The sequence below is a fragment of the Perissodus microlepis genome, chromosome 4, assembly GCF_051167445.1.
Source record: "Perissodus microlepis isolate ML-2025 ecotype Zambia chromosome 4, ASM5116744v1, whole genome shotgun sequence".
NCBI lineage: Eukaryota > Metazoa > Chordata > Actinopteri > Cichliformes > Cichlidae > Perissodus > Perissodus microlepis.
The window spans coordinates 28340485-28356323 of NC_140464.1; the positions used below are offsets into that span (position 1 = coordinate 28340485).

At 39.6% G+C, this 15839-nt stretch overlaps 2 protein-coding genes across 3 annotated transcripts; one reads left to right on the forward strand and one right to left on the reverse strand.

The window, feature by feature from the left end:
- Window positions 1-367: 367 nt before the first annotated feature.
- LOC146389183 (battenin-like) lies at window positions 368-14585 on the forward strand. 2 transcript variants are annotated; one of them, XM_084926895.1, is made up of 15 exons: window positions 368-642; window positions 729-765; window positions 2207-2303; window positions 2882-2965; window positions 4401-4480; window positions 5176-5261; window positions 5944-6016; window positions 7457-7600; window positions 8309-8448; window positions 10954-11006; window positions 11081-11149; window positions 11275-11330; window positions 11426-11519; window positions 13107-13188; window positions 14503-14585. In XM_084926895.1, exons 1-14 carry the CDS (start codon window positions 588-590, stop codon window positions 13140-13142), a joined length of 1104 nt encoding a protein of 367 aa, XP_084783021.1. In that variant the 5' UTR covers window positions 368-587; the 3' UTR covers window positions 13143-13188; window positions 14503-14585. The 2 variants fall into 2 exon arrangements, with proteins under 2 accessions (XP_084783021.1, XP_084783020.1); XM_084926894.1 differs by lacking the exons at window positions 13107-13188; window positions 14503-14585 and having other exon boundaries at window positions 11426-11800.
- Window positions 14246-15686, reverse strand: LOC146389184 (tryptase-2-like). The gene is made up of 3 exons (XM_084926898.1): window positions 15608-15686; window positions 15237-15417; window positions 14246-14739 (listed from the first exon to the last, which is right to left on the reverse strand). The coding sequence occupies exons 1-3, from the start codon at window positions 15660-15662 to the stop codon at window positions 14451-14453; spliced, it is 525 nt and encodes a 174-aa protein (XP_084783024.1). The 5' UTR covers window positions 15663-15686; the 3' UTR covers window positions 14246-14450.
- Between the last annotated feature and the right edge of the window lie 153 nt (window positions 15687-15839).

Genomic DNA, 15839 nt, shown 5'->3' on the forward strand with positions numbered 1-15839 from the left:
AAAATAAAGTGTTTTGCAAGTATCTTTATGATGTGTTATTGAACCTATATTATAGTCAGTCCTCTTTTTAGAAGTCTTTTTTTGGTTTACTGAACTGTGATTTTGTATTTGTTACGATCTCTGAAGAAGGCATTTTTTGATGTAAAGACTTTTTTACCAGATAAAAAAAGGAGAAACATAACGATCACTTTTCCCAAGCCGATTGCAGCTTCTACCTGCTGATAGGAATAACGTTTCATCACTCATGAAGATCTGTTTGACATATTATAATAAAAATCCAACTGTGTTCTTGACATTATTTGAATTTGAGCAAACTTAATGTCTCAGGCGGATCAGGAACGTTCAGAGCTGATATTGTTTCCGCGGGGAGGTTTTAGGTTGAAGCGCCGTCTCTGGTGCTTCGTCGGCGAGGTTTGTGAAAGTTGCCGAGCTGAGGACCGTAAAAGCAGTTACAGCGCGTTCTTAGTGACAGCTTCTCACCAGTGTTGGTGGGAGCTCAGAGCCTGTTAGAATGAGAGCTGTGTGCTTTTCAGCGGTTCGAGACCAACTCAGTTTCTCTTTCATTTAGCTTGGACTGGTTTGTAAACATGGAGCAGCCAGCCAGTGTCAACTCAGATCCTCTTCAGCGACTTGACGGTACCGGTGAGTGTGTCAGCGGCGGACTCGTGTAACTATCAGCATTATTGCTCCGTGAGTCCCTAACGTTTGCTTTATCCTCTCATTTATAGGTCGTTGCGTACAAATCCGCAACTGGATTGGATTTTGGTGAGTGTCCCGATATTTTCTAACAGATCACCAATAAGAAAGATCCCTCTTATTTCATCTAAATACATGTTGTGTCGTATCTATAGTAAAAGACGTTGTTCGCTTCGTAAGTACTTCTTATGTGAATAAAAAGAAGTGCTGACTGTGAAAGTGAAGTCCACCGCTTCGTCATCTCTCATTTCTCCCTAAACTTTAATGGGATGTGATAAGAACCTATAAATACACGTCATTGCTATGTTTATTCACACGCAGAAATGAGGAAATGTTTTTAGGTCTTATTTGTAGTCTTCCTCTCACCATTAATCGGATCTTCCAGCTGTGGGCCCCGCCCCTTTTATGTATTTGTGGTTAAAGCAGTTTTAGCTCCTCCAGCAAGCCTTCCTAAGACCACATGCACTTCAGGAATTGCTTCAAGATGGCACATTAAGATTGGCTATTCACTGTGTGTGCAGTCAGGTCTTTATGTGGAAAAACGACAGACTTGAGTCGGCACTGGGAAAGCAAAGATGATAATCAGGACTGAGCAGGAGAATAATCAGTAGCCTCTCTTCTACATTCGAGTCTTTGCTTCAGATCTATCACTGTATCTGAAGCACAGTGTCGTATGTCACGTCTCTTACTCACGGCTCAAGGTTCACGAGAGCGACGCAGATATAAATAAAGGTCTCGAGCATGTACGACAGAAAGGGAGCAAAGGGAAAATGGAGACAGAAAGGCAGAGGAAAGGCCAGGGACCGAGTACTCGTGCTCCGCTGTGTACTCATTGCAGAGACCTGAGTTCCGTTGTGTTTTGCATTTGCTGCATGTCTCTCCCTCGGTCTCTCTCTTTATGTTATTGCCATTCAACCATCACCTTGTAGTAAAAACAAAAAGGCACAAATAAGTCACAAAAGAAAAGTTGTCATTGAATTCTGTCACACTGATAATTCACATTAGTAAGTAAACTGAAGCACAGATGGAAAGCCCAAGGTGGCATAGCAGGTAGTGAAATGAAAAGGCACTTTAGCTGCTACTGGAAAACAAACAAATAACAAAGGAGGGAGGGAAAAATACACAAAGCTATAAGAAGATGAAAGCTAGAAAATAATGAGGAAGTAAACTGGAAGGATGGACAGGAAAAAGATGGAAGGCAGGTTGGAAAAGGAAGACTTTGAAGAAGCTTGAAAGAACAAAGGTTAATGACATGAAAAGCACAAAGACTGTGAAAAGGTCTTTGTTGAAAAAGTTTTAATTTTATTTTAAACAATGTAGCCTTAAATGAATTTAAAAAACGAAACTATGAGTAGCTGATAAATGCTTGCTAATGCAAAAGTTTTGAAAGTGCACGGTAATGAGTGCACGATATTTTGGGGGGTTTTATGTTGAGAGAAATTTTGCAGCCGCTGATTAAGTTGTTATTTTTTGTTTATTTTTTTATTTTTATCTTTCCACATCTATACAGGCTCCTCGGTTTGTGCAACAACTTTGCTTACGTGGTGATGCTGAGCGCCGCACATGACATTCTCGAGAAACAAGAGTCACGAAATGAAACGGCGTCTGTAAGAAACAAATGTGTATTTAACTATGCACTGCTCAAATAAATGAAAGGAATACTTGATCACTGGATTCTGGCACAAAGTCTTCAGAGATGTTGATCTGTCCAATCAGGAAACAGAAACTGTTGTGAATGCATTTCATCTGCTTAGGTGCAAATGAAAGATGCATAAGGTGCACTGGAGGAGTAACAACAACTATTTCTATGTCACTGCTCATAGTAAGAGAAGGTACCTGCAGTCTATTCAGAGTGCACAGCTCTAACCCAGCAGCAGGACTGTCATGTGATGAGGAGCGCTGCCAGAGCTCATATACTCATCATGTTCCAGGCAGAGGATGTCTTTGGTTTCCTCTGATTCCATTTCCATCGTTACATCTTATTTTTCCACAATAAACTGCATGATGTACTTTACCAGTTCAGATTCTCAAGTTAAAAATCTCATTCATTGAGATCTAATGTGTGACTCAATTGTTCCCTTTATTTTTTGAGCAGTGTAGTTTGGCAGTGGTCACGTTTCAAAGTCGTTCTATGTTTAGGGTTAAGTGAACTTCTCAGCTGTATATTTCTATTATTGTTTCCCAGACTTCAGCCTCACTGCACGTGGACTTCCAAGTTGGGAACAGTAGCAACAGTAGCATCTATGACTGCAACCCTGTCTCTACTGCGGTAAATAAAGGTTCACTGCACTGATGCAGTAAAACGTTTGTTCTGGGTGTTTAGTGTCGAGACAAATGTTATAAACTTTTGACTGGTTCACAGTTTGTGCTCTCGTTTAGAAGCGGTGACTTCCTTTTAAATGTTTATTTTAAAAAAGACAAACGTCACATGATTAATGAGGTACTGAAACTAGTATAACACTTAACCAAAGAAGGATAACAGCAGGAAAGCTTCCTACACTAATAAGGCTAATGTGTACATATTAACAAAAGCATATTCAATCAGTAAATACAGTCCGATATCTGGTATAATAACAGATATACTGTAGATTGTATCTTAGATAGTAAGTTAGGAAACATGTTCATGTTTGTAGTCAACAGTATTTAGAGGATCATAAATATTTCAGGTTCCTGGAGGTTATGAAAAACTCATAAAATGTTATTATCATTATAGAGACATTACTGAGCACATACATTTATGTATTATATAATTTAGTTGTCATGGCCATTACATTATGGTGGACCAGCCAAACACCATCACTCTAGTAGCACACTCCACATAAATAATGCCTTCTGTTTGTTGGTACATTTGAAAGTGTGGAAAAGAAAAAGGTCTAACATGTGTTCTTAGTTTAATCCACAAAACCCAAAAATAAAAGCTGAGTTTTATTTCTGGTTGTTTCCCAGCTTCATTAAAACTATTGACAGATGTATGAGGCAGTGGTGAGGTGTGTGGTAGGAGTGACGGATGGGTTTAAGCTGGGGGTGGCATCCGCACTCTTTACTGTGAGCCCCTTCTTGATTGTGATTGTGATTGTGATTGTGATGTTCATGCAGGAGTCTCTGTGGACGATGATGTTTGCAGATGACGTTATGATCTGTAGTGAGAGCAGGTGGAACAGAGTGTGGACAGGTGGAGGTAAGCGTGGGAGAGATGAGGACTGAACATCAGTCAGAGAGAGAGAAGGTGAACATGCAAGCAGTAGAAATGGAGAAGGTAGATAAGTTTAAATACCTGTAATCAGTCATCCAAAGTAATGTGCAGTGCACAACAGAGAGGAGTGGAGACGATTGTAAAGGGTGGTTTGTGACAGAAGAATAAGAGGAGGAATTAGGAATGTAGTAAAAGCTGTGATGATGTATGGTGTGATAACAGTGGGCACTGGCAAAAGGTAGAGCTGAAGCTTTTCATTAGGAGTGACCAGGATGGGCATGATTAGAAATTAGTATATCAGAGCGTTTGAACGTGTACAGAGGACAGAAACTGAAAATGCAGGACAAAAGATGTTAGATATGGAGCAGCCAGGCAGGAGGACAAGAGGAAGACCTCAGAAGAGATTGATGGATGATAGTGAAGGAGGGCATAAGGATGGATGGTGTGGCAGAAACTAAAAGCTGTATCATTTGTGTCCACAGATGTTCAGTTGTTACATTTTTCTTGGCAGGCTGTGCTGTTAGCTGACATCCTACCAACACTCTTCATCAAACTGTTTGCTCCCTTTGTGATCCACAACATGCCTTATGGGTAATTATTACTTTGATTGCTGTTCTTTGTTTCCACTTGCTGTGTTTTTACAGTAACTAACAATCATCACTCACATTATTGGTACGATCTGATTTCACTGCACTGATAATAAAAAAATAGTTGTTTCTTTGACAAACTTGCAAATGACAAAAACTGTGACGTCCTTCCTGTTTTACAGTAGTGTGTTTGTATCAGGTGTCAGGATTTTAGCCCCACTGGCAACATGAGGTTTGAGTTTGGTTTAAAAAAAGAGAAAGAAGAAGAGAACAACAAGAACTTTGTTTTATTTGCATATTATTTCCACTCAATCCCACCTTTGGCGCTCTTTTTGTACTGCTGCTAAGCTGCTGTGATGTCTTTTGGCAATAATGATCTCCATTTGTTTTCGTCTGGCTTTAATGTTTTCATGTATATAAGATGTTAAGTTTATGAATGAGAGCTTAGCAGTGACCAAACATATGAAATTGGAGCAATAAACAAACCTACTTGGTTAATGGCTGTGCCTGGTTTCAGTGGCCCCAGCTGACTAATCAGAGCTGAAAAAGAAAAGAAAAATTGGACTTTATATGTTTTGTGTGTGATATAGTCAGGAAGTCAGTTGTTAACAGACCGAGTTCTTCTTGCTGTCTGCATAAAAACATCGCTGTCATGGTGCTTTCCAGCTTTCCTGGTTAATTCCTGTTCTTTTTTCCCAGCATTCGAGTGTTGTTCTGTGCCATCATGGCAGCAACGAGTTTCCTCCTGGTGTCCTTCTCCTCAGCTGTGTGGATGAGTATTCTCGGTAAAGCAATCTGTTAATAATTCAGATCAGATCTTTTATCATTAAGGGTGTCTGGTATGGCTCTGGTGAGCTTTTAGAAGGTGGATTAGATAAAACTTTGAGTTATTTGCTTCGGTTTAATTTCTTCTTATCTACTGTGAGCATCTGTGGTTGTTCCACAGAAGCTTGATAGATCTTTACTGCTGCTATAAATAATCATTTATCGTACCAGTTCACGCTTCTGTCAAATACACTCCTCCAGACACCAAACATACCAGACCTAAACTAAATGCTGCCACCTTTAAAGCAGTAGTGATACTGGCACCACAGATCTACTGGAAGAACTGGATACCAGATGCAATGATGGTCCCTGCTTGCTAGAAATGTCCTGATAGGCTCTAAAGGGCTTGTGCAGCAAAATACCATTAGCAGTGGATGGAAATTGTTTCTTTTTTTTAATAGACAGCCCTATTTCAGACATTACTGTTAGAATTAAGCAGACCTCTATGTGAGTAAAGTAAGTCAGTAAAGAACAACTAAATTTGATTCAGTTCACCAGTAACTAAAATGTAACCATTGTGACTGCCCATACGGGCGCTGTAAGTAAAATGAGCTCTTTTTATTGAAGTTTGTCCTTCAAACAAAAGAATAAATTCTTCCTCTTTGCTCACTCTGATCACGTTCTCTGTCGCTGTGTTTGCAGGAGTGATCTTTGCCAGTATCAGCTCAGGACTGGGAGAGTTGTCCTTCCTCTCTCTAACAGTTTTTTTCAGCAGGTAAACACTCTTCACTCATTCTTTTTGCCAATTTTGAATTCAGTTGCTGCTCTCTTATTAAAGATTCAAACAGAGCTTGTCCAGATGACAGAACTTGGGTCGATGCCCAAAGTGTAGGGTAAAGTCTGTGAACAAGGCAGAGTTTACACAGTCGAATTCTTTGAATTCCTGCATAAAGACAAAATTTTATTTGTATTTTATTTGCTGTGTGGAATCCCGTTTCTGCCAGGACTGAAGTAAGAATAGCTTGACACCAGAATCATTCAATGGAAATTACTTTGTTACACTTGCTTAGTAAAAATTGTGAAAAGATAAAAATTATAAATAAAATAATAATTCATTAAGTCGATATAACAAAGTCCAAGTGAATTAACTGCTATGGAAAAAGAAAAATTGAAAAAAAAAACAAAACAAAACAAATTCTATGTGTCAGAATGAAATAAACAATACCAAGTGTGCAGTATTAATGGAGGTTTGCAGAAAGTAATTTTACAGTAGTTTAAATGTAAGTTGAGAGTAAGGAGGTTTGGTAGTTTTATAAAAACAAAAGTTTAGAGGGGTTGGGATTGTTGACAGTTCTAACTAAAATAACTAAAAACTGAAATAAAATACAGATGATAACAAGAAAAGCAAAGTGAGTTTATTTTTCATACATTTTACACAAATTTCCATTCATCATTTTCTCCCTGATGTCACCCATTTGTTTCTGGAGCGTCATAGTGTCTTATGGAGCCAGACTCAAGCAGAGGTTGGAGTGCTGTCTCCATAAGCTGTGCACACAGACACACCTGCTCATTAATAAATTACACACTAATAAAAAACACCACCAGAATTCCCAGACTTCTTGCACAGTCTGCACCACAGAGTTATATGATCTTGGTAAAAATGGTAAATGGCCTGTATTTGCATAGCGCTTTACTTAGTCCTGATGGACCCCAAAGCGCTTTACACTACATTCAGTCATCCGCCCATTCACACACACATTCACACACTGGTGATGGCAAGCTACATTGTAGCCACAGCTGCCCTGGGGCGCACTGATTGCCTCTGTAAGATAATGCCTTCTTCAAAAGACATCAGCAGCATAAATCAGCTGGCATCAGTGACGAGCTGTGCTGATGCCTAGCAGAGAACAGATGGACTGCTACAGGTTTGCAAAAAAAAAAAAGTTATGGAGTTATCAATCTGATATTCTTGATATCAGACATTTTCCACTGAGTTACGTAGTTTGGGTGCTTGACTTTAAATGTCAGTTTCCACGATGACACAGCTTTTTAACAGTAACTCCAAGTTTCCTTCTAACAGTAATCCTGCTTACAGCTTAGACTCACAGCAGATAAAGTCCCGGTCAGAAATGAGTATAAGAAACTGTGAATGGTCTTCCAACCATGTTTTTATTTTTACTCTGGAACATTAACGGTGGTTTTCTGTCTGCTCCAGGAGTGTACTGGAAGGCTGGGGCTCAGGCACTGGTGCTGCTGGTCTTATTGGAGCCCTCCTTTACTCAGGGCTCATCCAAGCTGGCCTTTCACCACGGATTACACTGCTTATCATGCTGGTCGTCCCAATCACTATGGTGGTAAGGTAAGTGTGCAAAGATTCTCTTACAAATCTGGATTTTTGTGTTGTGACTCATCGCTCACTCAGTTAGTTTTTTCTTTGTGCTTTGTTATTTGTGGACAACTCTTCACATACTTTTCTGTGATACAGCCATTTGTAGTTTTTAACATTTGTAGAGCTCAGACCACAGGTGTCGAACTCCAGGCCTCGAGGGCCGGTGTCCTTCAGGTTTTCGATGTGTCCTTGATCCAACACAGCTGATTCAAATGGCTAAATGACCTCCTCAACATGTCTTGAAGTTCTCCAGATGCCTGCTAATGAAGTAATCATTTGATTCAGGTGTGTTGACCCAGGGTGAGATCTAAAACCTGCAGGACACCGGCACTCGAGGCCTGGAGTTCGACACCCCTGGCTCAGACAGTTAGTCCATTCATCATTTTTAGAGTTTTGCATGCCACAGTGAGACTTAACAAGGGTCCAATTTTGAATTAAGCTTCTGTAGGTCTAAGGTGTAGGTAGCCCAATGCTTTCATCTGTGGAGATGAAGTGGTGGCCAAATAGTCATTTTAATTGAGTTCAGTTGACTCCAGTTCACTTCAGTCAAATGAAACATTGACAGGATGTAGTTTGTATTTCCTGTTGAGACTTTTTCCCTGTAAACTGCGTATAAATGAAGCTGAAACTTACAGACAAAATGATTTGTCGTCTTCTTCATCCCAACAATTTTACCAGCTATTTCTTCCTGCTGGTTTGTCCACCTTCATTACCTCAGTGGAGGACCAAGGAGACTGAGTATGCAGCTTTGGTCTCTGAGGACAGACAGCAACTTCTGGACAGTTCAGACGAGGGGGAGCCCGAGAGCTCCACCACAGGTAAATGTCACATTAGAAGGGTGTAGCATGAAATCAGCAATAAACTGAAATTTAAATAAAGTTCAGCGACCAAATCCTGTAAAGACAAACCCTGTTTCATTGTTTGATATATCTACTAACTGAACACGAACACATGAGTTCCTGTAAGTGTTTGAGTCCTCCATGACACCAGTTTTGTTTTTCCGTAAGAATACATGAATTTTAACATTTTAAGCAATAATTTGCACAAAAAGGCAGATGTAACAAATATGATAAAGATATAAAATCATTTACATTTGAAGTTTGTCCACAGAGACTCACGTTTTCTTACAATGATGACTTTACACTGTTGCCCAATAGACACGCCTGAAAGATCCGAGAGCGTTGCTTTGCTGTTATCTAATCAGATGATCATCAACATGTGTCAGTTTCTGTTTGACATGGTGAGAGGAAACGCACTATTCTACATCTTTATTGAAATTGATAAAAGGAGGTCATCACTTAGGGGAAGATGTGAGTCGCTCAGATGGAAAACAGTGAAAAGGTATATGTCTGGATGCACGCTCAAACATCCAGGTAATAAAATCCCAGAACCTTGACTCATTCATGTGGACGTGGCGTTTTCAGTTAGAGGAGAATTCAGCTGATGAGAATGGGCCTGTTTCAGCATAACTCAGGGAGGACTCAGGGTCAGGAATTAAAGGTCTTTAGGACATTCCTGCAGTTGAACTAATCCACATGTATACGTTTATTCAACAGAGAAGACTGATGTAGAATTGGATTTAAAACACAACATTAGTTTATATTTACCTCAGCTAAGAAGGTAGAAGTAATGTTATTAATCTGTCAGTCAGCAGGTTTAGAGCCCAAATTTTAAAATTGCAAAATGGGGCTAATTTTATATTTTTATTGTTTAAAGTATAAACAACAGACTTCTTAAAAGTTCTCTTCCTTTTTTGAATGGATGGATGTGTGCTGGTAGTCCATAGGAGCTATGAGTTTGGCAGGTATGTGTTGTGGCTGCCTATTGTCACTAAGTACAGTGTCTCGAAAGAGCCAGTAATGTGGGGTACAGTGGATTATGTTTGGCCTTCAGTTGGTTCTTTAGCTCAGCTTCTGTTTCACAGAAGAGTCATAAGAGACTCTGGTGAAGTGGGGAAGTGAAACTGCCACAAAACTGTCTGCTGCAGTATTGTTCATGTTTGTCTCGTGTGCTTTTTTTGGTCTTTGATTTTTCTTAATGCCTCTGTCTTCAAGGTGAACATGCTGTTTCCTTTTTAACCAATCAGCATTTGACCTACACGAAGTGTGACTGCATTGGCAGAGGTGTAGCACACATGTGCATGCAGGTTACCTGAGTTTTTGCATGTATCAAATGACACATCTGCAGTGGCATCATTCATTAGTTTCACTTGCAGAAAGTCGTCTGTACACAGCTTCATCCTCACTCTCTTACTGCCACTATTTAAACTATGCATGTTCCTCTCTTCCTCACTTACTGTATGGTGGTTCTTAACAGCTAAATAAAAAGCGTTTGTGTTTTCATAAATATTTCAGAATAAGAGCCCAGTTAAGAAATTAAGTGTTTCTATCCAATGAAGCACCAAAGTGCTTTTAATTTGAAACAGTTACGGGAAAAGCTGAGGTCAAGTCAAGTGACTTTATTGTCATTTCAACCATGTTCAGTGCTACAGTACACAGTGAAGCGAGACAGTGTTCCTCCAGGATCATGGTGCAACATATGACATATAACATATAACAATCAACACAGGACTACATAAAGTGCAAGTGTGCAAAAACTGCAAAAAACAGTGCAGCACCAGACAGAACAGAACGATACAGACACAACAGTGCAACAGAAATGTGCATCAATGACAGTTGGTTGTGCATGTTTGTGTATATGAGATTGTGCAGATAAGTGTGTGTCTCAGTCCAGTCACTGAGTGGTCAGTAGTCTGACGTTTGGGGGAAGAAACTTTCGCGGTCTGGCAGTGAGGGCCTGAATCCTCCGGTACATCTGTGCCAGAAGGCCAAATTGTAGCCGGAGTAAAATACGAGCACTCACAGGCTCTGCAGTAGCTGTCTCAGTTTCTGACCACCCTTTGGAACACAAATTTGCGTGCTAAGCTAAACGGATCACATGTTCCTCTCTGTTCTTACTCATGTGACTGATACTGATACTCAGTGTATTGGCAGTTGCTTCCTATTGCTGCTCAACAGTTTGTATAGTTGTTACCTTACAGTGGCCTCAGTGAGAGGTTGCTATGTGCATATGTATCATTTAGTACCCAGAAATGAAATCCGCATAAAGTAGCCGTTGTTTCATTGATTTGTAATTTCTGACCGCGTTATCACAGCTTTCTTTTTGCAAACTGAGGAGTCTTTGTTTACACTTAACAAAGACAGAGAACATTAGGCTGCTGACTTCATCTCCTGCTGTGGAACTTCACAGTTTATGTGAATGAATTGTCGTTTTAAAGTTCTGCTTGTTGGGAAATAATGTTCTCTTCCTCTTGAATGTAACAGAAGACCAACCCACTGGGCCTCTCAGTTTCAGAGAGAGACTGTTTGTTATCAGAGTAAGTACACCGTTTACTTGTTTGATCTGAAACTGTTCAGCCAAACTGTTACTGAACTTGATTTCTGTGAGCAGGGCTTGTGGACGTTCGTGCTTCCACTGGGAGTGGTCTACTTAACCGAGTATTTCATCAACCAGGGTTTGGTGAGTCCTCTGATGCCCTCTAGCAGCACACTCAGCTCACTGCATGCTGTTAAGTGAAACGTGGCTCTAATTTTGTGTGATATTGTGAGAATATTGAACCAGGAATATTTTTCCCTCTCTGTAAGATGGAACTCCTGTTCTTCCACAATATTTCCCTGACCCATGCAGCTCAGTATCGCTGGTCAGTGATCCATTACAGAGAATATTCAGTATGAATGATTTCATGCAGATTGTTTGGGGTGTGCAGCTCTACTTGTCTCTTGTTTGCATCCTCAGGTATCAGACTCTGTACCAGCTTGGTATACTGCTCTCTCGATCCTCTCTGCGCTGTGTGAAGATCAGGAAAGTGTGGATTCTCAGTGTTCTGCAGGTGAGAAATGAGAATAAAATACAAATCAGCACCAGAGGGATGTCTGCTCCCTTTTTTTGACAAGGTAGAGGAGCATAACCTGCAACTTTCTCTGACTGGCTCCTCACTACAAACAATAGATTTGAACATCAGTATTTGTGGCTGCTGTGCACAAAGTGTGTACACACAAATATGTGTGTCTAATCTGCCTAATGTGAGTGTCTGAATTTGCACTTGAAGCCATTTATAATACTTACCTTGCTTGATCTGCTGCTCACCACAAACAAGCACAAGAATACAGTTTGCACCTTTAACTGTATATTTATAAGTTTTACAGCTTTTCCTACTGATAAAAATATTTATGGACATTCATATTACACAAAGTAATTAAGCAATAAACAATAAATGAATGTGTTTTTCTTTCTACTATGGACACTTCTGTTTTTGTTACGACAACAAAACCTACAAAACTGGACAGTCTGGGGAATGAGCTACCAGAGGCAGGGTCAAAAGTATACATTTCACTTTAGTTTGGTTGCCTTTTTGAAATGAATCATTGGTCAGTGTCAGACGGCTTAACAAACAAAACTTGCCTCTAAAACTGTTCAGGTATAAGGCCTGGACTGAAAATGAGTGAAAAAGAAGCCAGTGTTCAAGAAAAACCTTAAAATATCTTCAGAAAGCTGAGAGAGTTTAAAAAATGACAAGAAAGTTAGGTTACTTGGAAGCAAAATATGAAGAAAGTAAGGGCTGGTCAAGACTTTACACAATAATACATACATACATTTATATATATATATATACATATTTACATGTCAAGTCAGTACAATTTTTGCTGGTTTCACTGGTTGAGGTGAAGTTACTGTATAGACTTATTAAAATGCCACAAATTAGACCAAAACATTAGCACACAAGTAATGAAACTCTGTACGTGATGAAGGTGTTGCTATGGATGTGCAGGTGTCATCAGTGTCTTTTATTAAAGCATGAACAGGAATTCATCAAATTACAAAAAGGACCTAAAAGTAATGCTTTAATGCAATGAAGTCTGGCAACTGAATCAGGGTAAGCTTCCATTAACAGGCAGTGACTTTGCAATACAGGAAAGCTGAAGGTTTCTCAGACAAGTGGACGTAATCATTTATGAAGGTCAGATACTTTGCAACCTCAGTATAGACGCTAGGATGGTTGGGGAGGCCACAACTGCCAGGACTCCCATGACTCATGATTCCCACCTGCACAAATTTCTCCCCTTTACGACACACCAGGGGACCACCATAGTTTCCCTGTGGAAATGAAACACACAACACTGATTAGTGTGGCCTTTTTGTTCCTGTTTAGGTCTCATTTAAAACACAGCAGATTCAATTATACACTAAAAAGTAACTAGTAACTACAGCTGTCAAGTGACTTCAGTTGAGTGAAACTAAAGTACTTCATGTGTGATAAATCAAGTGTTTTCAAAGGTATAATCATCTATTCAATTAAATGCAAAAAAAGAGTTTAAAAAACTCATATAAAATAAAACTCACTTTGCAGGCATCCCTTCCCTTCCTGTTGGCACCACAAAGTGTATTACGGGCTATCTGAGGATATGTCTCGTTACAGGTACTCCGAGGCATGATGGAAATGCTCAGCTGTTGAAGGGTTTTTGGATCAGGCAGTGGTACTGCATGGACACACAGGAAAAGTATGGAAGTGACGGTTTGGAGCTAAATCAGTTTTATTTGAAAAAGTGATTTGAAATAGAAATTTTACATTTTGGTATTTAACAAATTAAAAAATGTCTTTCAAACACTAAATGAAAACTATTATATTGAATGAATTATTTTTTCAAGCAAATCTTTTTTTGTTTTTATAGTTTCAGGGGGTTTGGCTTCTATTTCTTTATTTTATTATAAATCAAAAAATTTTGTTTCAAACCCGTTTTTCATATTTCAGGTCTTTTTTTTCTGCTTCAGACTTTTGACTTTGATTTTGTGCTGTGGGCATGTATCAAAGGGCGGGGCATAAACTAATGATTGACAGCTCCTGTGTCGTGTTCGTTAAAAGTTAAAAATGAGCCCTTTGGTTAAAGATGGCGCTCCTTCAATGAATGTTGCCAGCACTAGCCGAACAATAAAGACATACGGTTTCTGATGAGCCTGTGATGGACCATATTGATATACACTGAAATTATAGATGTATTAAGGTGGGTGTGATATTCTGGATTAGGCTCTTCGAAAATATCAGGACAGAAGGACGTGAATACGTGCTTTATTGAACAGCAGGATATCACACACAAACTTGTTGTTTTTCTTAGCGGTGCACAAGCTACCTTTTTTTTGTTATATGTTGGTCAACCAAGAACTAGCCCTGTAACAAGCACTTCTGTATTTTACCACTGGGGGCAACAATTCACTCTATTACAGTGGGGGATTCAAATTTGAAAATAATGTATAGAATTTGAGGTCGAGTCTTCGATTCATCTCCAGTTTATAGCTCAGCTCAGCCCAGCCAATCAGAAAACAATATTCTCTGTTGCTGGGGTAAAACTGGAGCTGTCAATCATTTGTATGTGCCCCGCCCCTCCTTTTTGTACACGCCCACAACACACAACGGGCTCAAAAGTCTGAAACTGAAGAAGAAAAAAAATAAGTGAAAAACAAACAAAAAAACAAAAAAACGAAACATTATCAATGAAAACGAATAATTCAGTCCAAATAAAAGAATTCTTTTTTTTTTCTATACACACTCTATTCAATATAAACATTTGGAATTTCATTTTCAAATCACTTTTCAAATTAATAAAACTTCTGACAATGATTTAGCTCCTCAGTGATGTTTCTTATTTGTAAAGTGCTTTGGCATGCAAAGTGTATGCGCACGTTATAAACATCTGTTTTATTGGTGACGGTATGGATAATTACAATGGAGTACAATGTGAGCCTGCCTTGATACAGCATGTATACTTTAAAGCCTACTTTCTGTGCTTAACTTACCACCATTTCCCACTTCCCCCCAGCCAGTGATCCAGCACTCAGATGATGGACCAAAGGTGTCATCCTTGTCAGGCAGAGCCACTGGTGCAACATCTTTTGAAAATGTAATCGGTTTCTTCAGCTTGATCAGAGCAATGTCATTTTTGTTGCCGTTGCCCAGGTCTTGGTATTGAACAATATTGGCTATACCCATGTAACGGTGAGCTGCCTTTTGCAGCTGATATGCGCCGACAACAACGAACGATCGACGATAATCAGGACTGCATGACAAGAGAAACACACACATTAAGTCTCATGTATTTTGGAATGACCAAGCCTTCAACAAAACAACACTACACATGGGTTTTGTGGACACTGGTGCATTCAGCAGTTTAAAAGACTACATATGTTTTTTCATAGTTGGCAGGGACTAAAAGAAAAGGAGCTGCAGTGGAGTAAACATTACATTAGTTTGGACTTGATGCAGTGTCTGCTGGGTCTGTAAATATGCAGCTACTCACTAAAAACACAGCTTAAAATGCTGAAATGTGCATATGGTGTATTTAAATACTGACTGAGGCCTCAAGGTCTGACAAGTTAGGCGAGTGGGAAAGTGTCCTGAAATGATTTTGTCTTTATTGGCCAGCAGTAAAGGTCCCTATGAGTAATTATTCCCCCAAAATACTCACATGCAGTGTGAAGCTTTTTTGTTATGACTGCTCTGGAGGATGTTCATAAAAATAATGAGACACGTTTCTGCAAACACACACAGACTTACTTAGCCACGCACTGTGCAGAAGTCAGCACCCACTGCTTTGCAATGATGGTGCCGCCGCAGCCCCATTTCACCATTTTCAAATCATTAGATGTCATGTGGAGGTGAACCATCCATGGCCAACTTTCCTTTTTGGCATCCTCTGCACCAATGATGGAGCTCCTCACTTCATTTCCCAGTAGACCTGAAAAACAAACAAAATGCTGGATGTAAGTTTGAGGCATCTAAGAAAATTAAATCCCATCAAAGTAAGAGCTGTTTGCTATTTTGCTCAGAATGGATGATAAACATTAGAGCATCAGTCTATCGAGGCTGCACTCTGAAATCTGGGCTCTGGAGTTGGGAAATTAAGGTTCAGCATTTTTCTCTCTCACCACCACTGTTGTGGAGCAGTACCAACACAGTTAGCAGAAGTTTGCAGAAAGCCATGGCCGTGATGAAGAACAGTGTAGCAGTACCTCTGCATTGTGAGGGGGGAACAAGTGCAGCTTTATATGCACTGCTGGAGAGATGACTATCATTAGTCCCGCCCTTTACATCTCAAACCACACCTAAAAAACCCTGTACATGTGTTTTTCACATACAGTGGAAAAATTGTTGAAGAGT

Bases quoted from the DNA above. Each gene is read 5' to 3' on its own strand.
- LOC146389183 (XM_084926894.1), top strand. From the start codon at position 588: ATGGAGCAGCCAGCCAGTGTCAACTCAGATCCTCTTCAGCGACTTGAC. The intron at 8,449-10,953 runs GTAAATGTCACA...TGAATGTAACAG, and splicing joins GCCCGAGAGCTCCACCACAG to AAGACCAACCCACTGGGCCT. The intron at 11,331-11,425 runs GTCAGTGATCCA...TTGCATCCTCAG, and splicing joins CATGCAGCTCAGTATCGCTG to GTATCAGACTCTGTACCAGC.
- LOC146389184 (XM_084926898.1), bottom strand. From the start codon at position 15,662: ATGGCTTTCTGCAAACTTCTGCTAACTGTGTTGGTACTGCTCCACAAC. The intron at 15,418-15,607 runs GTGAGAGAGAAA...TTTGTTTTTCAG, and splicing joins ACTGCTCCACAACAGTGGTG to GTCTACTGGGAAATGAAGTG. The intron at 14,740-15,236 runs GTAAGTCTGTGT...CTTGTCATGCAG, and splicing joins TCTGCACAGTGCGTGGCTAA to TCCTGATTATCGTCGATCGT.